The sequence below is a fragment of the Lampetra planeri genome, chromosome 13, assembly GCF_965212315.1.
Source record: "Lampetra planeri chromosome 13, kcLamPlan1.2.h2, whole genome shotgun sequence".
Taxonomy (NCBI): domain Eukaryota; kingdom Metazoa; phylum Chordata; class Hyperoartia; order Petromyzontiformes; family Petromyzontidae; genus Lampetra; species Lampetra planeri.
Genome location: NC_136119.1, coordinates 13,540,444 through 13,567,860, shown reverse-complemented (window position 1 = coordinate 13,567,860; position 27,417 = coordinate 13,540,444). Strand labels below are relative to the sequence as shown.

The 27,417-nt window shown below is 48.8% G+C and overlaps 1 protein-coding gene across 7 annotated transcripts in view; it reads right to left on the bottom strand.

Annotated features, from left to right (window-relative positions):
* The window catches only part of LOC144722095 (E3 ubiquitin-protein ligase NEDD4-like), a 102,033-nt gene that overhangs the window by 7,741 nt on the left and 66,875 nt on the right, over positions 1-27,417 (bottom strand). For 3 of the 7 annotated variants that reach the window (XM_078600238.1, XM_078600235.1, XM_078600241.1), the window contains 20 exons: positions 24,573-24,623; positions 23,577-23,638; positions 22,874-22,973; positions 21,172-21,344; positions 18,642-18,765; positions 17,608-17,895; positions 16,113-16,178; positions 15,952-16,017; positions 12,284-12,415; positions 11,526-11,636; positions 10,611-10,820; positions 10,323-10,400; positions 9,132-9,186; positions 8,684-8,742; positions 6,416-6,481; positions 5,633-5,862; positions 4,731-4,852; positions 3,965-4,035; positions 3,327-3,422; positions 1,293-1,366 (listed from right to left, as the gene is read on the bottom strand). In XM_078600238.1, coding sequence (XP_078456364.1) covers positions 1,293-1,366; positions 3,327-3,422; positions 3,965-4,035; positions 4,731-4,852; positions 5,633-5,862; positions 6,416-6,481; positions 8,684-8,742; positions 9,132-9,186; positions 10,323-10,400; positions 10,611-10,820; positions 11,526-11,636; positions 12,284-12,415; positions 15,952-16,017; positions 16,113-16,178; positions 17,608-17,895; positions 18,642-18,765; positions 21,172-21,344; positions 22,874-22,973; positions 23,577-23,638; positions 24,573-24,623 — 2,234 coding nt within the window. Of the gene's footprint in view, positions 1-1,292; positions 1,367-3,326; positions 3,423-3,964; positions 4,036-4,730; positions 4,853-5,632; positions 5,863-6,415; positions 6,482-8,683; positions 8,743-9,131; positions 9,187-10,322; positions 10,401-10,610; positions 10,821-11,525; positions 11,637-12,283; positions 12,416-15,951; positions 16,018-16,112; positions 16,179-17,607; positions 17,896-18,641; positions 18,795-19,102; positions 21,013-21,171; positions 21,345-22,873; positions 22,974-23,576; positions 23,639-24,572; positions 24,624-27,417 lie in introns of those variants that run through there. The other 4 variants (XM_078600240.1, XM_078600236.1, XM_078600237.1 and 1 more) reach the window with 3 other exon arrangements.

Genomic DNA, 27,417 nt, shown 5'->3' with positions numbered 1-27,417 from the left:
CAGCCCTGTGTGAGCGTTTGCTTGTGCCACTGCTGGCCAAAGACACAGGGCGAGAGTGCAAATGTTGAGAGCCCTCTCCAAGGTATTCTGGCCGACTCTCCCACGCCGGCCCGACTTCTTGGAAAATGTTGGAGTACCCACACTTTACCCCGCTGCACGCAACCTGCTGATCCGACTTCACTTTGCTGTGCCCATCTACACTGCTGACAGGACGGAGGCAGGGGAAGAGGGATTTTAAGAACCTCATACCGTTGTTTGACCGGCTGCCCCAGGAGATCGAACCTAACCCGATCACCTCCGGAGTGCTCAGCATTACGCACCGGCGGACATCCCCCCCTTTACTTGTGCACAATTAAACAACAACCTGGAATGTTACCTGATAGTGCAGTTAGAGTAACAACACACCAGCAACAATAACAAAGCATTGCACAGCACGTGCGTGCCCTGTTGCCGGCACACCACAAACAACAATTGGAGCATTACAGAGGCAGCAGGAATCAGGAGCGAGACTGGGAGGGGGGTGGAGACTGGGTGGAGGAGCCTCATGCGTCATATCTGCTGAAGTGAGGGATTATTATAGCGGGGATTGAAAAAAGTGGACAATTTCTAGAATTGTAAGTTTCCTATTATTGTATTGCCCATAATTAGGGTTCAAGCTTTAGCAACATATTCCTGTATACAATGCAATTGGGATTTATATAGCATCTAAATGCAGCTGCAGATCAAGACTGCACAGAAACAATGGGCATATTTATTTTATGGATAGAAAGGCAGTCAAGAGAACAATAACGGGAAGGCATAGGTTACACGTTGATCGAGATCCAATTTAAAGCACAAGCAAACGTATAAACGAGAAAGACGGCACGGGGAGACGTTCTGTTACAACGTTTGTTTGCTTGTTCTTGATTATTTCAAAGTGGCTTATTTCGAAGTGCTCCAAAGTTCAGGCAGGTTTACACGATTAAGGTTCAAACACCCAAGATGGTCCAGAATGGAATTTTAAACAAAAAAACATCATAAGTAGGTCATCAATATTCCATCAGCAGTTACGAGGCCTGTAAAATCACTGGACCTGTTTACAAGGTCGATTTTCTTTCATGGATCATAACGTTTTTTGGGCACAAGTTAATTCAGACACTATAATAATACGTTGTTTTGTTTCCATAATTTCTGCAACCCTAAAAAATAAAATCAATGGGGCTTTGTGAAGCCGAGTTGGTGCATTCACAGCCTTCCACTGGCCCTGCATGCCCAGGCAAGGGAAGGAATGCGCGCGGTAATTCAACACTCACTCAATGTACTCCTTTTTGTTTTCATTGGTCACCAGAATTTCAGAACCGTTTGGCTTCAGCTCCACCAGGTGAGTCTGCAAAAAAGAAGGCAGGCCAACACAAACAAATGGTTATTAACGCCAGGTCTACATCCGTGAAGCGAATCACTTCCCCCGTGCCTCGGGGGACGCGCTCTCATTTCCATCGGTAGCTCGGTGCCGGCAAGCACCGCGGAGTCGACTGTTGAGTCACTTAAGCGGGCAGCGACTTTTTAAAGTCGCAAAAGGTGCTCAAATTCCATGATCCGTTAAAGCGCCCAGTTCACTGAGATTCAGATGTACACCTGCAATGAGGCTATTCGTGGTGCATTCTGGTTAGCATGGACCCTGATAGAAGGAATTAAATGGGACCACCCCCCCCCCCCCTCTCGTTCAATTTCCTCGCACTCTGGCCCAGTGCCTGCGCCCCTCCGGCCCAAAGGCCCTGGTACAGATGCACGGCCTGCGCACGTCAAAGCCACGCCGCCAACTCCTCTCAACGTTCAAAGTGCTTTCCATCAAGACCACAGCGTGTGGACTCCATGCAGATTCGTACAACCCCGTTCTATGTTCTCTCACACCAATGTGCATAGGAAAGGAGACGGTGCCCAATGAAGATGCACGTGTCAATATGATGGCAGGAACCAGCCCTCTCCATAGTATGAACACTGGGGACTTTCACAAAGTAGCACTTCGTTAATCTACTCCAGAGTTTAGAAGTACAGGATGAGTTACTAAAACATGCCTCATTATTGGAACTTTTGTTCATCAAGACTAAAACTTATTTATATCGAGAAACCATTAGAAATATACGTAAAAAAATATTTCAAGATATCATCGTTACTGGATTTCAAATAATAATTGCGGTCACTAATACGTCCACATTTAACTTTGTCCATTATATACTCTTTGGTCCTTTTGGTAAAGTCACGTAGGTATAAAATGAAATAAATCACGACGTTTCTGGCACAACACAAGCGTCCATCATCAGGTGGGAAAGCATGGTCTGCTGCCGAGGCAGATGACGGACGCTTGTGTTGCGCCAGAAACGTCGGGATTTATTTTTATTTTCTACCTACGTGACTTTACCGAAAGAATCAAAGAGTATGGATTCCTGCAGTCACGAAAGCTTCACATCAAGATTTGTCCATTCTCTTGTCACTGCCCTGACCATTATCACGACTCCCTGTTGATTTACGTCAGTGCTACTGTCATTCTAAACGAAGCGTTGCTGAATTATTTGAAGTATCAATAAAGATAATGGCACCATTATTATCAGCCTTTATGGAGGGTGGTTTATTGGTGTGGTAACCGAGCCTTTGAAAACTAAACATCAAAGCACTGTGAATGTGTTATGAATTTCACAATGCAGCTACTGGAAATGTAATATTTCACTTCAAGGTGTTTCTTCGTTTGATGCATTTTGCAACCGTAATGTTGAAGTATGTTGCCAACGATAAAAAAAAATAATTCTACGGAAATATTAGCCTTTCTTAATTTTGGAATTACACTGCATGTTAAAATGCTCTAATGTATATTTAATCACTTTTAAAATTAACACACTGACCTGGTAACATAATACATTTTCAAATCTAGGCCATTACATGAAAGGTTTTGTACTATACTGCAGTTATATTATAAGCCTTGAGATTGATGGCAATAATGTCACTACCGTATCAATTTCAAGCCACTGGTATAATCCTGACAGATAAATTACAGAGGGGAACATGGCAACATGGCAGACAACAGCGGGATGGGAGTTATTTTCTCCTCCTGAATTTGATAAAGGTGACAGACCATTGTGCCCGAAAAAACAAAGTTTTCAATCGGTGCACGATAATTTCTATAACAACTGATTCCGGGGCAGTAAACCTCCTAGCGCTGTGCGGCACGTCAACAACGGTCGTCCACTCTCCGTTGCCAAAGGCGACGGGGTGCTTCCCCCCCGGTGCTCGTCCGAGCGAGAGAGACGGCCGCGCTTCACGCTTCCCTTGCGAGTGTTGCTCGCCGCACTCACCTGGCCAAACATCTCCTCGTCGATGCAGAAGCGCAAGTCGAGGTCTGCGGGGTCGTTCTCCAGGATCCACATGAGCGAGTTGTAGTACTCGCTGTCCTGCATGGGCGGGTGCCCGCACGCAACACGAGCGGAAAGATCAACAGCCGTCCTTGCACGCACGAGCCTCACCGAGTGCACTCCTCGTACCGCCGGCGTGATCGTCTACTTTGCTTTGCACCTCGTTCTTATGAAACAAGTGGCCGTGAATCCCATTTTAGGGCCAAGTTTTGTTCCGTCTCACCGACCGACTGGGCGACTGGAATCTTGATTGACATCTGGATCGTTACCGTTTCACACGAATCGATGCAAATGAATCGACGAGACGCACCTGTCATGAAACTGGTTTCAAAATGAGCCATAGTAGAAACGTGCGTACTCTACCCTACAGCTGGCGCACGCTCACATCCACTCGTGCGCTCTGCGATGACGTCAGCTTATCAAAGTCGAGTCAAAGGTCCACACAGCTGTGCTCGGGTCAAGACGAGGAGCACGAGCGCTACCCAGCTGACATGGCCCATGGCCCACGGGTCACGCGAGGCCACAAGCGCACAGGGCCCACGGGTAACGAGGCCCCACGGGCACACGGAGCGGGCACCCACCACTGACTCCATGTCGTTGAGCGTGATGGGCTTCTGCAGCATCATCTTGTAGAAGGGCCGGATGAAAAAGCCTTGAAGAGACAAATACTTCACGTTAGGGATGGCTGAGCAGGCAGCAAATAAAGTAGGTTGTTAGTTTACATGCTTATTCAGAGTAACATGGAATGGCTTAATTCTTAATCTTGTACACACCCAAGAGGAACTTTATGCTATGGTCAATGGCCATTAGGAGTTTTTTTTTATTATCAAGTGCAAGTGGCTATAACAATTATATTGGGAATCGCTCAATTATTTGAGGACAAAGTACGAGTCTGCATTGGAGCCTGCCGAGGGCTGGTGCTTGGTAATTTTCTATTTTTGTTTCAATCACCTCAACCATTGTTGATTTTTTTATGGCAGCATGCAAACACGACACACGCCCTACACAGCGGCACGCGTGTGTAGCGGACTAACGCGCGGCGTGTCTTTGTGGGAAATGAATGCGACAAAACACCTCAGAACTACCTCTGGCGTCTATATTTCTCTCTTGCCATGACCCTGGCTGCTTCCAAATGAACGGTTGTATTCAAAACACAAAAAGCAACTGGGGCGCAGAGAATTCACCAAAAACTCAGAGAACACTCCGTCAAATCGGAACAGGTGGCGGCTATCACATTACACCCTGCGTACACTCGAAAATGCAAAAACGCATAACGCGCGCACGACTGCCGTAACGCAGCAGCCACTCTGCCCTTGAGCAGGGGTCGTGTACAAGCGGAACTCCCACCGTCGAGAAGCTTTCCGTGGAACACCGCCATGCCGGCCACACGCCCGATGAAGGTGAAGTAAGAGAGGTGCTCCTCGTTGCACAAGCCCGAGATGGGGTTGATCTGCAGGGTGTAGTTGTCCCTGCCGTGTCGTGAGAAACGCAGAACAAGAGATCACCGAACAGAACTGCGGTCAGACTTGTTATCGCGTGCACGGCCTTAAAGGAGGCAGCAATACAGAGGCAGCACATATATTGCAGGTTTGCTGAGCTGTGTGATACAAGCTTGAATCTTTGTTAAACGAGAAACAAGACCTTGCAGTTTTGGTAAAGTGCATCGTTTCGGCACTGTGATGGTCACACATTATGATGGAGCATCTGAGCCTGGTGTGAAAGTCGATGTTTATTAAGTGAATGTTTAATATTGTAAATATGGACTGTGATGCCTAAATTTGTTTACGTAAAGAATTTCCTGCGGCTAAAGGAGCAAGCCCATGCCTGGTAGGTAATGTGTGCATCACGCAGTGTGGTAGAGATGTTAACTACCTCGCCTGGTATTCAGGAGGTCGTGGGTTCAATCCCGTGGTCGTGTGGATTTTTTCCGGGTCCTCCGATTTATTCCCCTCCACATTTAAAAGTATTTGGCTGCTGCTATGAAATCCCACGGGATAAGCCAATTTGCTGAGCTACCATTTGTAATAGCCACGTCACTTCTGAAAAAAAGAGCTAAATAGCTCAGGGGGCCTTACTTGGTAAAATAAAATAGTTAGATGTGTCACGTGTGTGGTGGGAACTTGTCCAGTGCGGCCACTTTGGTGGGCAGGTTTAGTGGCGATTCATTCACGAGCGCAGCAGGCGGCGCGGAGAGTCAGGGCCGCGCGCGCGCCAGAACGTAATCGCGGGGGGCAAGGAGGTTCACGCACGTGGCCGAGTACTCGAAGAGGCCGTAGTAGGGGTTGAACATCTCCTTGGAGATGAGGAAGAACCACTCGCGCGCGACGCCGCCGTAGTCCAGCCCCTTCTCGCCATCGAACTCGATCCACAGGCGCGCCTTGAGCAGGTCGGCGCGCTTCACCGCCACGATGCGCCGGTACGAGTCCTCCAGGATGCTGGCGCGGTGCAGCTTCATCTCGAAGCGGTTGGGGATGTCGGCCTGGGCGGGCGGCACGGCACGCAGTTACACGGGGGAGTGGGGCGTGCGGGTGGGGGGGGGCAGCAAATGCGTGCCGATGCACGAACGCGAGCGTGCAAGGACGCTCGTGAACTTGCGCTTCAAGAGGGTGGCGGCACACGTGCTGCGCGAGAGATTGGCCACGTGAGCTCGGTTTACTGAGCGGCCGTTGGACACGCTCCCCCCTCGATTCTTGACCGTTATTTGTGTGCATCCACTCAACACGCCGGTGCGAGTGGAAACCGTCTCATAATACCTTCCAAGCTATGGCAGGTGCATAAAACAGGGATACACAAGAAAAAATATTCACACGTGCACACAACACACACGTCCTGCCAATCAAGTTCACTGGCCTAAATTTACCTCGTTTCTAACAAAAATTACACTTTTTAATAAAAACTTGTAGATGTCACGTTTCAGCTGCTGATGCTTTATCATTAATAGACTAACATTTTACACCAATCAAATATGTTTTAATGGACATTGCAAAGTTAAGTAGAAACACTAAACAATGTAAAAAAACAGAATCACTCACCGGCTTCTTTAATTTCTTCCTGAAGAAGTCGTATTTCTGTTTGTAATCTCTTGAGTAGGGAACAGCCTGGGCAAACAATGAAGCAAGTTGGAACTCAGCCGGCAATACCGTTAATGCACTGTGTACATGTTAAAAAAAAGCACAACAACATTTACAATGGAGTACGACATACAACCAGCACCATCAGGCAACTTCCTATTGATGCTGTTTGTTGTAAATCGCCAACGAAAACCTCGTACTCAAATTGTGAATGTTGCGTTTGCCATCTAACACACCGGTGTGTTCACGTGATGAGCCTCGCTATCTGGCTGTGTCGGGTGGGTGTACCACACATTTACGCGATCCAATTGAAACAACTTAATCGTCAAGGATATTTTGGTTGCGAACGCCTACTTGTTAAATAATTGAAAGCAAGCACATTTTAGCTCACATTCCATGCATCGGCATTTTAAACGTATTCACTTGGAATGCAAGCATCGGCAGTAGAGTCGTTGGCACGAACATCGGTCCACGTCTCCTGCGTGTAACAAAAGCCCAGCAGAACTTTCCAGATTCCATCTCCAGCGGAGACACCGGACGACGCCAAACCGTATCCACCGTACGTCGGTCGGAAGATTCGGTGAACTATTTTGCTTATTACCAGGTAACGCCCACGGAGCTAGATGACTATTTTTCAGAAGTGACCTGGCCACAAACTAACGTTCAACGAAGTGGCTTATCACGTGGACATTTATTGCAGCCAAATACTCGAAAATCAAAGTTGATTCTAAATGTGGAGGGGAAAAACTGGAGGACCGGGAGAAAAAATCCACACGACCATAGGGAGAACATTCCAACTACAAATATCCAGCAAGCATCAGGATTGGGATCGACCCCACGACCTTCTGTATACCAGACTGGGTAGTTAACATCTCGCCACAGTGGCGCCCCCCCTACCACACGAGTGGGGAGCCGAGGACTCGCGGACGTAGCGAGCTACGGCCCCAACAGCCACGTCGTCCAATGAGTGCTCAATGCACGAAGTTCCCGGAGGAACGATCCACCTTGCCACCCTGGAGTAGCGTGGAGCTGCAGTTGCAGTGCTGTGCCACCGTGTATTTGATGTTGGCACAATTAGGGCAACTTCAATACAAAAAAGCACCTGTATGCACTTGCAAATCAAAGATCTCAATACTCGTGATGGAGGTAGGCTATTGCATATAGTTCACGCTTATTTTGTTGAACCGTGTGACAACTTCGGGTGACAAGTAAAGTCACGTTTGCCAGAGTGATACAGAACTCACAGCCATGTTACTCAACGGCATCAATCTCCAGATATCTTATAAACGGGTTTGTACACATTATACTTCCCAGCATAAATAAAAACATGTGGTGACATAACGATGCTGCTCTCCTTATTATGGATGCATCTTAAAGCCACAAGGGGTAAGAAATAATTAAACAGGGGGGCAAACTCATTAGGCTACCATTTGTAAAGAATTCCACAGAAATCCCCCTGCAAATCATTAACCCAAATTGTTAAGTTGGAAAGCAGTTGACTGCAAGCAAAGCATTTACCCTTTAGAAGATTACCATTCCAGCTCCGTTTTGTGCTCTTTAGCAATCGTCAACAAGACCCCTGCACACACAGGCATCTCAAGATGTGCCCATTCCCCAGCGGCGGTGGGTGTCCCCGCAACTTCTAGTGCTGGTCTGGGTAAACAAGTGTTGCCAACTCTTAAATCAAACAATGGGGCTCAGTACCCCTCCGTCTGAGAGCTTAAACGTGCACTTTGGAAACTCGCTTTTTTTCTCGGGTGGAGGCCAATCTCCCTCCACCAGCGTGCACCGCCGAGTGTCCTCAGAATGGCGCTCGTTTTGTTGACCCCCGAGGGATGATGGTCTGAATTGACCTCTTGACACAACAGAGATTTGAACTGAGAAATGTCTGCCCGAGTTGTTGGCAATAACTAAAGTATCATCTGTCTGGAGAACAACCATGGGCTCTTATACATTCACCCATTCTCATGTCTAATTAAAAGCACAACCAGGCCGTCTTGTAAGACACCTGCAGGAAAATAGATCAATGATGTTAAGATGGCAAAGTGACACGGGGAGGTTGGAAAAACAGCCACGCTAGTCACACGACCGTCGAAGGTGAAGTAAGGCAGGCTCTCCTTGTTGCACAGGCTCGGGCCTGCTTGACTTAGGAGATGGGATATGAGATTGGGTGCATTCCGAGCAATCTGGCCACGAACGCCGATGACCGAGAGAGAGGAGAGCGCTCACCGGGCCGGTGATGGCTGGGTTCTGTAGCCGGGGATCCTCCCACTGCGTGTTCTTCGTGTCTGCGCGATGGAGAAATAACAAAACAGCCCGAGTAACCGAGTGTGTTTGTTCTGGAGCAGCTGGATGCCGCGCACTTCCATGCCGTGTTCCCACGGCCACTTGTTGGGCCGGATTCTCACAGCAGCCTCCGCCGAGCTGCACCTGGCCCACGCAGCTCACTTAATAACCCTTTTCCACTGCCACATCCGAGCCAGAGCGTGGCGCCTCAACAGTACAGGTGTGCGGAGCTGCAGTGACACGTGGGAGGTGAGACAGGTGAGTGGGATGAGTCTGGTTAGTGGGATGAGTTGAGTGAGTGGGACGTGGCGGATTAATCGGGTGAATCGGGTGAGTGGGTTGAGTGGGGTGAATGGGACGAGTGGGCTGAGCGAGGCTGCGTGGCGCTCACTGTGGTCGATGTAGAAGGTTCGTCCATCCGAGTGCGTGCGCTCCTCCCAGCCAGGCTGTGGGGAGAGCGCAGGGCCGTCAGGACACGACACCATGGACACCGTGTACACCGCGCTACACAGACACCGCGTACACCTCACTACGTGTATTAAATATCCAAATGCAACCGAATCGCAAAACGTTGTGCTACGTGGAGGAAATGTGGTTACATGAGGGAGAGGAAACAATGAAAAACGGGGATCCAGCATAGCTGACAATGAAATATGGGACAGAGAGAAAAGGCAGCCATAGGCAGCGGAAAAGTGTAGATCCTTCGGGGTGGACTTCGACAAAAGAAGTCTCCAGTGTGGATGGCCAGCGAGAGGAAGTTCCAGACACTGACGGGAGGACATGAGGGGGGAGGGAATTTTAATTGAGCCGCGGTTGACTGGGGGGTGTTGAGAGAAGATCTGTTTTTTTTGGAACAGAGGGCACAGGAGAGGGGAGTGGAGTGAGAGGAAAGAGGAGAGGGAGGTGGTGGGGGGGGCAAAGTCTATTCAGGATTTCAACGACGGTGAGGGCCAACCTTGCAAAATTGGCCAAGTGAGAGGATTCCAGAAGGGCAGCAGATGAGGAAGCTTAATCTCCTATTGAGGAAACATTGTTTTGCGATACTGAGTTAGAAGTAGCGCACAAGCACAAATAACAAAAAACTGAAGAAAAATCATCAATAAGTGCCAAAAGGAGGGATAATAAATGTGCGACGTATCAGGAAATGTCCCTTCTTCGAGGCACATCCTTTAGAGCAGCGTTACCGATGAACGTGTTGGGTTTTTCCTATCGAGTAAAGGGGCGATTGAAGGTTTAGATAGGAGGCCTGGTTTGCTGGAGCAGAGGGTACAGGGTGGGAAGTAAATTGAGATGAGATGGGTTAGGTAGGGAGGTCAAAGTTCATATGGAAAAATTAATAAATGACAAAAACAGTAGAAGAACCTGAAGAGTGGGGTGATGTGGTCTCGTTAACAGGTACAGGTGACAATTCTGCACTTGGACAGGGAGAGGGAGTCAGCAGCACAACACAGAGAGGGAAGCAAACAAAAGCTGAGAAAATCAGAAAAGACTGCGTTTCATTTCGACGTGAACATGAGCGGAGGAAAGTGCTGCTGGTCACGGTCCACGCGCGTCTGAGGGTGCCACATCCGGGGTGTTTTACCAGCAAAGGGCCCAGTTCTGATGGGTCCAGACTGGGTCTCATCCGCATGTGGACGGGCACTTTGAGGCGTGGGTCCTCCTGCATTGGCAAGTGGAACAAACAGAACACCGGCGACATTAATGGGACACTACAAGTGCCTTCACGTTATTTTAAATTCAAAACGATATTTTTTAAATTATAACACATTCATAAACAACCATTCAATGGCCGAAGACATCTTAATAATACATATAGAAGACGGGCTTGCATGGTGCCAATGGTGTCAGTGGTGCCGGTGGCGCGGCGTACCCATGTGGTGGTGCGGTTGTTGTGGTCGATGAAGAATGGGCGACCGTTGGGGGCGAACCTCATCTCCCAGCCGGCTGGCAGGAAGCTGAAGCCCGGGCAGCCCTTGTGCTTCTGCTTGGGGGAGCCGTACGGAGACGCCTGCGGCGAGTCCATGGGGGGCTGCGCAAACGACGGCGGCCCGTTGCGGCCACCTCGTATGTCCGGCATGTACTTCGCAGGTCACAGGTGGGAGGGGGGAGGGGAGGGGGGGAGCAACGAAGGAGGATTCTCGTCAACAGTCGCAGGCACCGTGGGGTTCTCGCTTGCTTCAACTCCCCCCCCCCACATCTCTCGCTCTTTCTTGCTCTGCAGGAGTGATTAATTATAGAAAACATTTAACTGACATTAGGGTGGTAAGGATGGTTATGATGAATATGTTTTTAGAAGATTGGTCAGAAATATAGAATAGCAATGGTTAAAGGAATCCTGAAAAGGGTTACAACATTGAAGCCGATGAAAGACATTCCACTACGGATTTGTTAACATGAAAATCACTGATAATGACTGAGGTTTGTATCAGCCAGCAAACTTTCGATTTTGTAAATATACGTATTTATAGCCACATCGCTGAATGAACAGAAACATTAATTTACTAACATTGTCTAAGTTGGTTATACTTTCAGAATTTGTATTATTACAAGGAAACATACCATTAGGACCAAGGTCTGTACCCAGCCAACTGGTACAGCGCACGCATACCTCGTACCTCCACGGCACGGCACGGCAGCTGACGTCTACGAAGCCACCATCCAGGTTGGGCACCGGGATTGGCCCTGCAGCAGCGGGGCGGTGAGTGTCGGTGATCGCACGAACGTGCGGCTCCCAGGGGGAGGGGTGGGGGGCGCTTTGGCTACGTTGGCGGAACGCGGCACTCACCTCCTGGATGGCGGGCGAGCTGAGGCTGCGGGGTCGACGGATGGGCGCAGAGGGACCCTCTGGGGCCGAGGCCCCCGCCGTGGCGGCCCCCTGCGTGGCGTAGTCGGCCTGCTGCTCGGAAACATTGGCCAGAGGTCGGGAGAGTCAGCGCGAGGTGTGTGCCCTTCCAAGTGATCCGGTCAACAACCAAAAATCTAAGTCGTCCCCCTGCTCAAACAAGCGGTGCCCAAAGCCCCCGGGAACGAGTTACAAATGCAGAACTTAAATGGCCCAGTCTATCCCAAAGAACGAATGAGTTTTGATTCTCCGCAAAGCACTACTCATTTTATCGACCCTGATGGAGACTAAGTGAAGACAATGCCCGGTCAACAATTGAATAAATCAATGGGAATTAATTTAAAAGTGGGCGAGATACCATTGGGAGCAGGGTCTCTCATGTAACAGAGACCCGACCTGGGACCAACATTTTTTACCAAGACACTCTTTGGTTCTTTCAGTAAAGTCACGTAGGTAGAAAAATAAAATAAAACAAAAAATAATATATCACGACGTTTCGATCGCAACACAAGCAGTCGTCCTCGGGCAGCAAAAATAATCCAGCAATGGAACTGCTTTTGTTTAATTAATTTTTCTCAAGCGTGAATTTAACACTTTAACATCAGCTTTGAGCACCACGGCAAATCAATGCGCAGCGACCACTCCTTGCGACCTCCACGAACGCCGTACCACGCGGACTGCCCAAGCAGAGCGGCTGCTACCTGCACGATGGGCCTCGTCCACGTGGTGGTGCGGTTGTTGTGGTTGACGAAGTAGGAACGCCCCTTCTCGTCCTTCCTCTCCTCCCAGCCCGGTGGAAGCCCCGGGGTGGTGAAGGCCTGCGGCACCACCACCTGCAGGGCACGCGGGGGGCAGGGCCCGGGCACGGCATCACCGCGGCTCACCGGCAGGGCGGCACAACAGGCAGTGCTACCGCTCCCTCCTGACCATGGTATGACGGTGCCTACCAACTACAAACGGCGGTGGCCAAAGCGGGGAACGGTTCTGCGTGGGGATGCGACGATCTGCTTCGGCGGTACGCGGATATGCCGCAACCCTCTCTCCTCAACGTGTTCTAGAATGAGTGGCTACTACAACGGTTGGTCTACACGTAAAAGGTAAAGACGTACCTCGAATTGACTGCAGGCTGCTGTGGGAGGGTTGCCTCTACTTGGTTGGAAAATGAGACGGTTTGGGATTTTTGTTGAAAGTGGGATTTCCCATCAGGCAGGGACACGGAGTAATTATGTATCGATTTAAAGCTTTCGTGACTGCAGGGATTCATCTTCTTGGTTCTTTCGGTAAAGTCACGTAGAAGGGAAGTAATACAATAATAAAAATAAAACATAATAAAATCAAATAATTGATTTTATTATGTTAATTTTTATTATTTTATTACTTATTTTATTAGTCACGTAGAAGGGAAGTAATAAAATAATAAAAATAAAACATAATAAAATCAAATAATTGATTTTATTATGTTTTATTTTTATTATTTTATTACTTATTTTATTACTTCCCTTCTACGTGACTTTACCGAAAGAACTAAGAAGAGTAATTATGTAGTTTTACACCGACATTCACCGAAGTAGATGTGGCCACACCTAATCATAGGTGGCTTTAGACAACCTGGCATGACTCACTTGGATAATTTGAGGTAAAATTGAATATGAATCCTCGTAAAGACATGTCAGTGTTGTGCTCAATTGTGGTTTATTGCCACGCCATGAGCTACACAATCACAGCTAACACAATGGGCCTTGCGTTTCTGCATTTCCACCACCAACTATGAATAGTCAATGACTTAAGAATGTTTTTTGTTACTGTGGTGCTCCATGTATGCAGCAATGTCGCCTCCTATTGCATCACATCCATTAAGCCATGGCCAGGGAATAGTGCTTGGCAACACTGCACATTGCTAATGTCACCCGTTTTGACACAGTAATGATCAATTTGCTCAATTTTTTTTGTTTAAGATTGTATAATACTTGTCATTAGTGCTCTAAATTGACCAAATTGTTGCAAAAATCGATGGAAGGTGAAGATCATTGTTGAACTGTATATTTTAAGTAACAATGTTATTGTTTGTGTTTTTTACGCATTATTATATAGATTCTAGCGCAATTTAAATATAATTCAATGAAGCAGATGCAGCAATACCACACGCGTCAAAGATGCAACAAGGGCAGCGCAAACAAATAAAACCCTGCACAAAGAAACCAGCGGCAAGTTAGAACCATGAGAGCACCACCACTGGGTTAACCGCAGACCGATGCCTTTCCAAGTACAGCATGCGGAGAACAACAGGGCACCCCTGTAACGGTTGCTTACTTAAAACCACCACCACGACCACCACCACCACCACGACCACCACCACGAGCGGTGTACGAGTCCCAGGACAGGGGAAGAGTGTAAAGGGAGATGCCAGTAAGGGAAACCACACAAGGGAAAAAGCAGTAGCAGAGTTTAGTTTGCTTATTAGTTGGGCCCTCGATAGCGGAGTACCGACGAGAGCGGAGGACGTGAGACGCTTCATGCCAGTCTTCTCCCCCATCCCCTGGCGCTTCAAGTTCACATTGCCGGGCGACGCGTACTACCGCCCACTATCTGCGCTTGCTCATCGCAGGTACAAATCGCGAGAGCACGACAGAGAGGGCTCTAAGGGCATTTATCACATTCAGCAGATAGAGCTGTAGAATGCAAAAAAACGTAGGAAACTCCGATGCAAGCCTCGTCGGAGTATCTCCATTCTATACGTCTGCCGAATTGTAAACGGACCTGAAATCCACAAGATCTCTCTTAGACTACATCACGTAACATTACTTAGTCTAACACTATTAAAAAACGAAACCAAGCCAAAAACGTCTCCCGGCTCGAATGAGCAACAAGGGCGCCACTCGTGGGCCCCGCTAGCCCCTCGTGGGGGATTTGATTGTGCAACCTTCTGCCCGAGCCACACGGCCGGATGCCCACGGCTGGTTCTGACGAAACTTCACAATCTGGCTTCCGTGTCTGCAAACTCCATTAATTCGTCCATACAATGTGTCACTCAACAAGAAAATAGGATTTTATTGATGACATGCAGGCGTTGATTGGTTAAGAGGGTTCCCCACCCCACCCCCTACCTTCCCCCCATTGTCTACAGTGAACTCAATGCAGTTTGCAGCAGACAGAGTTTCACGGGAATTGATTCATGTTTCGTCTTGCATAAATGTTTAATTGCCCCCCCCCCCGCTAACATGAAATGTGTTTCTAAGCATTAAATATTTATGAATAATTACAATGTATGGCTGACCAAGTGCAAGTTTGTTAAAAAAAATCTTAGTTGGGCTGGCTAAAGTACGGCTGTTGCGAGCTTCGTGTAATTGCACGTGGCACTTTATGGACACGGCTGCAATAAACGCTGGTGAACGCTAAACGTGGGGGGGGGGGGGGATGCAAGATCGTCAGCAACCCCTGCATACGATCAACAAATTCTCATTTTAGCACTGACGATATCACGTGCTTATTGCGCCTCAAAGATAATCATGTTGAACATGTCTAATGGGACAGGTGTGTTTAAATACATTTTGGATGAAACCAAGATTCTAGACTAACATGAAATGAAACACGAGGAACATGTCCTCCCATGCAGACATCGTTAAGGAAGTTACTGCACTGAATTCTCGTACGCAAATCCACGTATACGGCCGTCACACAAGTCTGATTGTCGGAGGATTGAAATGCAAATGTTCTTTCGGCACCTACAGCCTCGCGACAGTGAGCAAAGCTCCAACAGTCGTAGCACTGCAGCACGTGCAACGGCACCGGCTTCTTTCAGACATTATTCTTCTAGTAGTGGCAAGACTTTCTGTAAAGCTTCTTTGTTCATCGTTTTGTATGTTGATGTTTTAATGAGGCTCGTCCAAAAAAGGGGCTTAACACTCGGCTCAAGTTGGGGATGGTGAGAACCGAGGAGGGGGGTGAAGGGGGGGTGGGAACGCCCCCCCTCCCACATTCTGGGCCCCTCCCCCCTGCTCCAACTGGGCTGGTTGCCCCCCCCTCCCGGCCGCTACGATTGTTTGCCTGGCGGCGTTCCCTCGCGCCGGGACCGCGGCCAGCGCTCGCGCGAAACAACGCGGCCCCGGCCAGACAGCACACAGACAGGTGCAGGAGCTGGCCAGCAAATTAGGTCATGGAAAGTGGGGAAAAAACACACACACGGTCATTTCTCTATAAAGCTTCCCACTTTGCCTTGGTCCCCCGAGAGAGGGGAGAGAGAGAGAGAAAATCCGCCGAAGAAAAACAGGAAAGTGATTGGATCACGTGGTTACAAAAAAAAAATCACAAGAGCGGCGTTGGAAGAGTGACGACGCAAGTGGCGCGGTTGGAGGCTCTTGGCGACGTTTACCCTCTGAAAGTGAGCAAGTTCACCGTTTGTCACGGTGGATGACCGTATCCTCCTAGCCTGTGGTTTCTGTGGGGGGGGTGAACAATGACAGTTATACGTCAACGGCACCTGTGTTACGCGTGAAAGGTGACTGCGGTATGGGGCTCGGAATTGTTTGTTACCATGATGGACTGTGGCGGTTCTGGGTTAGTGACACTGGATGAGCGTATCCGTCCGTTCAGCAACATCTGCAAACGGCACAGGCGATTTTGAGCACATGCGGATGTAATGTTTCATGGGTGTGCTCACTGCTTGTAACAGCTGCTAAACATGCGAGCGCGCAAAGCGCAACAGCCGACATCAATTACACAATGCATGACTGTTGCGATAGCGTCATACAGAAGAACACAATTTAAACAAAACATACGTAACTTTTAGTGTCATTGCATTCACCATCGGCACTACCAGGCAGGCTGCCAGAACACCAAATGCAAATTTGCTCCACTAAAAGGATTGCCTCACCCTGGCAGAGCTGCCACGGTCTCTCACAATACACACATCTGTGTGCTTAGAGCACAGTCACTTCCCATTTCAAAAGTCTGATCGCTACATCTATAAAAGCACATTCAATACGAAGTAATAAATACCTATATGCCTACGTGTATGCTACATGTAAAACACACACGAGAAGTCCATTTGCCCTGGTGATGGATCAACTATAAAACGCACCATTTACAGTCTCTGTGCCAACACGCTGCGCTTTATCTGCCTGAAATTGCACTCATGGTCATGAGCGTCACCCCCTCTGCCTCCTGTTGTTACCGCACGGTGGCTGCTGCCAGCTTCCCAGTGCCGCCCTTTACGAGCCCCCCCCCCCCATTACTGGCAGCGGTGGTGTCCCCAATCTACTCCATCAAATCATACGAACGGCTTTATTTAAAACCAGGCAGATGCCCATTGAGACGAGTCTCTTTGTCAAAGGGAAAACTGGGAGACATTTAAATGGGCAACACGAATAGATCACTGCACGAGATCCTTCAATTAAATGTGTGCAACTCAAAAGCAATAAAATTCAGGTTCGGAACATCCTGTAAATCACACGAGTCCAAGTTTTCTTCATGCAGTGATGCGTCCCACAAAGACAAAGACCCCGAATACAGCCACAACAAGTTGTTGTGGCGAGCGTTCTAGCGAGAACCTCTCAAGGCCGGCAGGGCACATGACGGGGTAGATTGTTCCGTACCGCGCACAGCTGCCTTTGTATCACCAATGCTGATGTGACACACCGCCCCAGGTACTCAAATAAGGCCGAGTTGAAATTGGGGGCGACCCAGGATCCTTTAGAAAATCACTCGCTACTGATGATGACCCAGCTCACCAGGTCCGTAACGCAGTGCACGCACCATCGCACGACCGCTTCCCACATACTAACAGAGACAAAGATTCCCCCTATAGCCTTAACAGGCTGTTGGGGCAAGTGCTGTTAGGGAGCACCTATGAAGGCCGGCACGACACGTAAGGGGTTGGGTGGCAAGCACCACGCCCAACCGCGTTTGTCTCGCCAGTGCTGATGTTGATACACCGCACAGAGTACTCATTTGAGGCCAAGTCGACCTAGGTGAGGCCAAAAACCGGTTTAAATATTCTCCACTGCTCTTGGTCGCACACAAGCCTTACCGAGGACGAGGCCTCCTCGCCGGACACGCTGGCCGCCTCGAGCCGCCGGTTCAGCTCGTCGGACAGCGCCGCCGAGGGCGGCTCTGGCTCGGGGCTCTCCGAGGGCGGGGGTGGGGTAGTCAAAGCGGGCGCCGGCGAGGGCGCCGGCGAGGGCGCCGGCGAGGGCGACGGCGAGGTGGCCGGCGAGGGCACCGGAGACGGCGCGGGCGGGGGCGTCGGGGGGACGGGCGGCTCCGGTGCGGTGCTCGGCTGGCTCTCCGCTACCGGCTCCAGCAGCTCCCAGTTCAGCTGCACGGAGCAAGGGTGACACCACGGAGGGGCGGGGCGGGGGTCACACGGTCATGACTGCTCGGGGCTCAACGATGCCCCGAGTCTCGGAGAACCAAACGAAGTTCTTGCAGCAATGAGAAACGTGCATGTCGTGCACGGAGACGCTGGGCCGACACGCGCACAGCAGGGGTGCTGCAGCAGACTGCTCGACGTGCAACGATGAGGCTGCGTGTTTAAATCTCGGTCACGGGTTCGCTCGACCCTGGAGCGCTCATTAAACGAGTATCAATTTGTGGGAGGTCAACAGTAACGGTCCCGTGGGAAAACTGAACAAGCAAAAGACACGTGCAAGTTTTCCCACCGAGCAGTGCCGGGGGTTTCCTGCCTTCGCAAAGCAGAATGCGCGGGGGAGAACCGCTGCTTTTAAAAAGGGGCCGAATGAATAAACCACAGTTTTAAGTTGATTCATCAACTTCAATAATGTTGCAAGCGATAAAGAAATGCTTTAATCTGCATCATTGCACAGATGTTTCCTACCTTCATTGCACACACAGTGGCAGATGAGACATGGAGACAAAGGGAATTCACAGGCACACTTTAAGAGAACTGCAGCAGCTAGAAAGTAAAAATATGAGTGTGGCTCTCCGATGACTCCCAGCCCGTTCAGGTAATTGAAACCATCGGGAGGACGAGAGTCAACATGGGAGACGGGGGCCCACGTGACGTCGAGACAGGCAAGTGCAGGGCGCAGGGCCTTGCTGCACCTCGGAGTTGTCCCGCGAGTCGGTCGCTTCCACGTCCTCGCTGATCTGCCGCCGCGAGCGGAAGATGTTCTGCGCCTGCTGGTCGATCTCCCGGATGTGCGTCTCCGACTCCGGCGTCGCCTCTCTGTGCACGCACACACTCACAACGTCAACCTCCCTCACAAAGATCCCCCGTATAGCCTTAACAGACTGTAGGGGCAAGTGCTGTTAGCGAGCACCTATGAAGGCCGGAACGGTACACGAGGGGGTGGGTGGCCAGCACCACGCCCGACCGTCTTTGTTTCCCCAGTGGCGATGTTTACACACCGCACCAGGTACTCATTTAAGGCTGAGTCGACCTAGGGGAGGCCCAGGACCGGTTCAGATAATCGTCACTGGTGTTAGCCGTGAGCGGGAATCGAACCCGGGTCGCCAGGTTCATAGCGCAGCGCGCTAACCGCTACACTACCGCTCCCCACTACCTCCCTCACAGACACACACACACACACGTCAGTCCCTCGCACACACATGCCTCAAAAACAAAGATCCTCCGTATAGCCTTAACAGACTGTTGGGGCAAGTACTGTTAGCGAGGGGCTGGGTGGCCAGCACCATGCCCAACCGCTTTTCGCTCCTCCGTGACGATGTTTACACACCACACCAGGTACTCAATTGAGGCTGAGTCGACCTAGGGGAGGCCTAGGACCGGTTCAGATAATTGCCACTGGTGTTGGCCGTGAGCGGGAATTGAACCCGTGTCGCTAGGTTCAAAGCGCAGTGTGCTAAACACTACACGACAGCTCCACTTTGTCACCATCCCTCACACGTACATATGACAAAGACAAAAAACTCTATATAACCTTAAGATAATGTTGGGGCAAGTGCTGTTAAGCGAGCACCTATGATGGCCGGCACAGCACACGAGGGGGTGGGTGGCCAGCACCACGGCCGGCCGCCTTTGTCAGTGACCTTTCTGTTTACACATCGCACCAGGTACTCATTTGAGACTGAGTCGACCGAGGGGAGGCCCAGGACCGGTTCAGATAATTGTCACCGGTGTTGGCCGTGAGCGGGAATCGAATTCGCGTTGCCGGGTTCGTAGCGCAGCGTAGCGCTAACCGCTACACCACCGCTGCACACAAATGACACCCTCCATCACACACACACACACACACAGAAAGGTCACGGTCTCGACTAAACAAATGGACATATTTCCAGGTAAGTTAATTATTTTTAACCAACACTGGTGGCTAACATCAGTGATCAACCAGCTATAAAGGGAGGTCACAATGACCATCATCTACACATCAAACATTGTATTTGAGGTTGGAATTTGAAAATTCTTCGCACGTATTGAAAACTGAATTACAAATACCAAATGGGCAATTAGAAAAGGCAGTATCGAGCCCACAGCTCTATACCTGTGAGCTCCCCAACAATCACTTAAACAAATATATACCACGCAAATTACCCTTCGCATCATCAAAAGTCAAATTACATAAGTACCCAATAGAATTGAAAAATTAGGAGATAAGTACGCGAGTCACCTAAACTAACTATTACTAATACAAACGTGCAGCATATGAGACTGCATGGCAACAGATGAAAGCGTGGCCGTGAAGAAGGCGGGGTGACTCTGGGGCCTCATTGTCCTGGAGGCTCAGAGCAAGCATCACAGTTCCTGCACTCAAATCTGGGCAGCCTTCCCACGCTGTGTTTCCATCATGGGCATTCACTCAAATACACTCCCCCCACTCCCGCTAAGCAATGCCAGGCCACTCAAAAAGCACTGCCTAGGAGGTGGCAAGTCGAGCAAATGTGTTCTTGAACCCATCTGTGCGGAGCTTGAAACGCGATCGCCTCGTAAGTGTTGGGGTTTTTTCAGGTACTCCGTTTCCTTCCACAAGCCAAACACTCAGACGGATGTAACTGGTCAAACATCCCCAATGCGGGACCATCCTAAAAAACAATCTTGAGACTCGGTGAGGTGCTTTCCTGGACAACCAAAGAGAATAAGTATAATATTTGGTCAGGGGTCAACTCGGCACACTCAGCAGGGACAATGAAATGCACTCGTTAATGGAATCGGTAAAATATCCCAATGCACCTTCTAAAACACATGGCATTATTGCAATTTATGATTATAATTCATTTGCACGCATTCCTAGATAAATACATCAAAGCGAGTTCCTCCTCAAATGAGCATCGAGGCTGTGCTCATGTCTTGGCTAAAGCCCTGAGAGACCAGTGGAACAGAAATTCCACATTCCTATGGCGGAGACGATTCTATTCATAGCACAACCACCGTTGACTTCACCGCAAAGTGGCACCCATTTAAATCGACCCCACGAGGCACGAGGGGCCGAATCAACCGCCAAGCGGGATTCAAACTCGCAACCCTCCGAATGCGATCCGCTCGCTCGACCGCCGAGCCGAGCCGAGCCGGCTGATAAACAAAGGGGGCATTATAATTATTCATTTTAGAATCTACCCAACACGAGCTGCCCCAGTGGCATTTCCTGGAGGGAGGGGCGAGGCGTGCAAGGCTTACACGGTGCTGGGGCGGACCCACTGCGTGGAGCGCGTGCGGTGGTTCACGAAGTACGTGCGGCCCAGGTTGTCCTGCCTCTCCTCCCAGTCGACGGGCAGCGGCGGTAGCTGCTGCTCGTTCGTTCGCTGGGTGGCGGCGGCGTCCGGGTGCTCCAGCACCTCCCAGCCGGGCTGCTGGCGGTGTGCAGGGTCACATGCGTGGCAGCGTTAAGACGCGCGCGGGAGATCGCAACACGGCGGGGAAGCAGCATACAGTGGGGTTAGAACGCACAGCGGATCGCAGCACACGGTGGGGTTAGAACACGGGTTCGGTGAAGCGGCCAAGGGGTTGCGCGTTTGCTGCTTGTTGCAGAAGTTCACGGTTGGAATCAAGAGGCCGCCTCGGTTATTATCGCAGGTGTAGCAATCGTAATAATACCGAGTGCTGCGCGCTCAACAGTGCACGTTAAAGATCCCGGGACGTCATTCGCAAGAGTACGCCACTGTTGCGCTGGTGTCGTGAGGTCCAAATTTGCCAATTTGAAGAATTACACCACAAATGACTCAATTGGATATACAAGGCAATCATCCTCCTCTACTGCAAAAATGAATCAGGACCCTCCTGGAAAAGTTATGAGACCCAGCGAAGCTTTCCCGGTTAACCTAAGCGTAATAATGAAATAGACAGCGAGGTTTTAACACAGCATATTGTAACATACGGTGAGGCTCACAACGCACGATGGGCTAATTACACGTGCTGGGTTTATACAGCACACCGTTGGGTAATGAGATGCGGCAATATCAAAAGATGGGGCTATAACAAAGTGTGTATCGGGTTAGTATTCCCTTTATTGAAGAATGTAGATATGAATTTCTATTAAAATTATGTAAAATGGTGCACTTATCTTTTCGCATGTTTATTTTTAGTTGCTGCTGTTCTTGGCACAGGTTTGTTTCCCCATCGGCCGATGCCAGCCTCACTGCGTTTCATTATCGCGGACGTCCCGTGCACAACGGCCTCCTCTGGGTGGTCTCTCGCCCCCGTAAGTTGTAATAATGATTTAACAATGCCAAGCCGCCAGCGTCGTCACACATTTATTTTCGGAAACGTCGGTGGCTTTGTGAAAATGTTGAAATGCCAATCAGCAGCGGATGAGGAATAAAGGAGATTTTTCCTCAAAGCAAAATAATTTTAAAAAGATAATTTTTCAAATATAATTGGGTGATGTGCAAGAAATGTTTCAATCGGTCTGCATGCGCAACGAGATACAGATAACAATTTATATTTGGCATTACCATACTTTTTTGCAAGATTTAATCGAGCAAGATTAATAAGTTCTGGGCACGTGTCACACAAACACACTAAGGGGGACATCGTGTTTGTGAACACAGCAGAGTGGCGGAGACAGCCGCTGAGATTTATTTGGCTTACACGAGTTGCACTTCTGGTAATTTTCAATTCCATTAAGGGTAGAAAATTCTTCATGAATAATAAAAGAGTAGGCAATTATCAAGGACCCCCTTCTCTGCACAGCTAAAAGCCAAGCAAACAACACATCACAGAATACAGTACGGACAATTCCAGCATCGTACACAGTGCACGAATGCACACGGACTCGAGGATGCGATGCATAACAAATGACGGCCAAGGGCCCACGTACGAGACGGTTAACATCTCACGGTCAAACGTCACAACCCACACTCGCACAGAGGTGACGGATTACCTCCGATTCTTCAGTCTGCTCGGGGGTCTCCTCGTTTATGCCATTCTGGGGCAAGTAGGCCATCTTGAGCCTCAGGTAGCCCTTCACCCGGGATTTATGACTGCAGTTACACGGGGGAAAATAAACAACCCACACAGAACACGTGAAGCGTTAAATAATTATCAACGCGTTATGAGGGGATGTGCATCGGACCTTGCGCGTCCACAAAGAGCATTGCTTCCTGCGCATGTGCAGGAGGTCGCCGTTTGCTCGCACACGGCAGATTAGGGCCCAGCGGAAAGGGTCGAGTTTTTTTACTGCAAATTGGAAGTGGCAGAGTGGCTCAAGCAGCTACTGCTCATTGCTGAGCAATGAGCGGACACCGTCGCGAGTCTGGATGATTGATCCACGCATCGGCCACCTGTGATTATTAAACCCATAAGTAGTTGTACACCATCATTCTGGGGAAATGTCCTAACCTATTGTTCCATCACTGCTTTCTGAATTCTGAATATAAATGTATTTATCCTAAAGACATGACGCCAAATTACACAATTGGGTTACAATTCGAGATTAAATAAAAAAAACTCAAATATAACAATATTAATTCTTTGTAACGGAAAGTGGAAACGACCCATATACATAATTTGCACGTGAGAGCGTTGTGGACCAAACAAACATTCCATTTTCACTTCAAATGTTTTTTTTAAAGTGGGGATGTTACCTCCGTGGCCGCAACAGGAAGTCCTTGAAGGTGTACGGTCTCTCCCTGGTGGGGTCCTCAGTCTGCAACAAAAAAACGAACGCAGCTTTACCTTAGTTAAGCTCCGTGCAAACACAATACGGTCAATTTCTCAAAAAAAAACTTTGCTTTGCGTGGCATAGCAAGCATGCAGCTTGTTAGTGATGTCTGAATTGTATCGGGCAACAGCAAGAGCATATTTCTCAATTGATGCTATCTGAAATTGGCCAGAGATAACTTTGAAAAGGACCCTGAATACCTCAGCGGCTGTTATCACTCGTGTTGTGCACAAGAGAGAACTGGCTATGGTTAATGGTGCCAATCGCTTTCCACAGCCCACGCAATTAGTTAAATGGCACCGGTGTTTGGAAGGTGCTCATCTCTGCTGACAGCACGGACAAGCGGAAAGGCAGCGAGAACTGGTGCCAATAGTTGCCCAAGCTCTGTGGCCCTATATTGGGTTGTTTGGCCAACTGCATGGAATTATTTTTGTAGATTGCATGCTAAGCATTAACCTATGTGCCACGCACAGCAGACATTGATGATACACGGTGAAAGATGGATGCGATAACCGTGACAAGGCATATTAATCATTAAACGGCTTTGTCAACTCACTACTGGATGAAGGCCTCTCCATCCCGACGTGTGACTGTACTTCACTACATTGGCCAGTGTGGGTTGGTAAATCGTAGGACCGGTTCAGACAGCCCTTGCCACTCACGCTATCCACGGCTGAGAATTTTATTCGGTTGCTGGGTTCTTAGCTCACTGCGCCAACCACTGCACCGCCACTCCGCCTCCAAGTGTACGCCTCTGCAGTGCTGCGCTACACGTATTGGGTTTGCTTCGAGGGACTCGTAACACGCGTGGAAAAGACAACGGCTCCGATGAGAAAGAGGCGAGCATCGATTGCTAAATTGGCAGCTGACCACGAACGGAAAGTCACCCTCCGATTGCAGTGCATGCAGCGCTAAATACCGGGAGGTGGCCGAGCGGGACATCCACCTGGCCCAGGAAGTCATCTCTCGTCTGAAACAAACAACCAAGCAACGTCACATGCGAGTTAAGCAATAATTAATATCAGTTGAGACGTAACATTTTTAATCACCGCCAGAGTTATCACATGTACTGCACTATTTAATTCACAAGACACTCAGGGTACAGCATCAAATAACCTTTGCAGAAAATATTTTACATTGTGCAAAGGACATAGCTAGCACTTAATGAATATTAAATTATTAAACGTGGAATGCTTTTTTCCAAGGTGAATAGAAAATAAAATACTCAGTAATGGGGAAAAAACTGTGCTTTAATTAGTTCATTAATATTGACCTTGGGACTGGGATGGAAGTCGTGCAGTTACAAACACAGACCAAAACACCGTACCACTGCTGCCATTCACAGTACCTTACAAAAGAGAGAATAAATATGACACCAAGGCTCTTCTTCCCTCGAGTTATTTAACGAACAAGAACGAAATGTCTCTTGTGATCATCCTGAAAAAGTTGAAAATTGTTTTTTCTTCTTCTTATTATTATTAAAATACAGTTCGCCTGGAGAATCCCTTGCGACCGAACATCTCGTTTGGAAAAAGTCTCCAGAGACACCCTCCACTGCACCAATGAGGGTCAAAAGAAATGCTGCAATTGTTTTGTTTCGTTCACAGAAAACTCGGAACATCAAACACGTTCCAACCGAAGATCAACCACCTGGAAATTATCATTCAAATGCCTGTGCAGGTCAGCTGAGGGCCGTCCTACCGATTCGAGGAGGAAAACCCCAGATGTGAAATGAACGTCACTTTTTACAGCGAGACAACCCCACGTGACTTGAGCAACAACACTCAGTAAAGGAAAAACACTGAATTTGTAAGACATGTAGTGACGAGATTTGTTAGTCTACGTAATTAATGGGTGAACTAAATAACAGGGCTACACTTTACACCATGTTTTTACATCCTAGTGTGTGTGCAACAGCTGGAGAAAGATTTGTTTCTCAGCTTGCAGAATAGAAGTCACACGGAGCCAGGCACTCGGCAATGAAAGCTTCTGCAAGTGCACGACTGTGCCGTGAAGACCAAGGTGTCATATTTTTCAGTTTAAAGCTACAAGTCGTACATTTATTTATAGGCGCCAGATATCACGTTCAACTTCAGAGACCTTAATGGAAACATTCGGTGCGGGGAGTGCAACGGTAACGGATAACCAGGGGCCAAATGTGTCCTCGGGCTGGCCTGCTCAACACATTTATCAATTCACACATCGATTTTCCTTCATAATACATTTAAATAATAATAAAACTTCCACCGTGTGCCATACACGAGCTCGTGTGAAGACCACTCGAACATATTGCTTTGTAACCGAGTTACCACAATATTTTCATGAAATAAAACGGATTGTCTCGCTGATATTAACTGCTTAAATGGAAAATACCCCCGACAGAATAAGCCAAAAATAGCAACTGGGTGAAACGTTGTAGGCGATGCAGAATTGGTTGCTTTGACAAATTGTTGACACGCAGCCCGATGCGAATTCAAAGATATTGGCTCGGTAAGAAATGCACGGCTGGCATGCGGCACTGGACAGTGTTCTCCCCCACTTGAATAGCAAGGATAAAAACGCAAAGCCGTGCGCAGTGCACAAACCAATACAGTCTTGATTTGAAGCTTTCGTGACAGCAATACAGCTTCGACAAACCTCATGAATAACATCAGTCTTAAAATGGAAATATATATGGTGACTAACGTTTTAGATAATCAAGCTTCTTCAGGTTCACTGCGATGGTCAGGTTGCAAAGCAAACCACTCGGTTTCACGGAAGCTTTGACATTATTTGCCCCACCAAGCACACAAATTAAATGCAATGTTTACCCTGAAAAGCCCTCGATACGCTACTTAAGTGAGAACCCACCATGTTGTTGTCAATGGAACCTTCGAATCATTGCCGGTGACCAGGCTCGAGACCACCGCCTCGGGATCTCAACAGCGGTAACACGAGCACCGTCACAACGAGTTGTCAAGGCGTCATTGAAAAGTACCCCAGTGCGAACGAACGTGCGGCAGGAATGGCACTGCTGTTGCTGGCTGTCAAGCCTGTGTGTGCGAATGTTGCTTTTTTCTGGATAGCGGAGGCAAGATCTCACACAGTGCTTGTGTGGCACGCACAATGTCTACTTTCACAGCGCCTTCCTATCGCCTCGTTTAATAACGCTCCGAATGCGAGCAGCAGGCGATGGCGGTACGAGTGCCAACAAGGGTTGCCAATTCCAACCAATTAATATCAGATGCTTCAAAGCAAGTTTACATTAAGAATTAGAAAAATAACCCCAATTTCCTATGCCAAGATGAGAAACACTCAAGGACAGGAACAAACAGACATCATCAGCAGCTTCTCTGAAATGTATTTGTGTCCGTTACCAAATGCTCGAAGATGTCTAAATTCACATCAATTAATGCATAGGCCCAATTTGCGAAATAACGTATAAAATCAGTACCAGCTTGTCAAAAGCCATTGTTCTACAAACTCAACTGCTAACCACGATCAGTGATGGACACGTTTTAGCTCCTGCTGGATTCAAGCATTCCCACATTACTACCGACGGCATCTCCTGCTTATATGCGAGCTAATCTCAGGCGTTCCCTCCTTTGGGGTTGTTTTTCTTGTACCATCTTGTTTTCGGATAGAGTTGCTCGTAGTTTCAAAAGGGATTTGGTATTGTTTTTGTACACAGCAAACAGCATTAGGCCACTAAGGGTGCAGCTATTGAGGCAAGCCATGCCTCCACACACAGGGTGGCAATACAAAGCATGTTGTGAGCCGACATC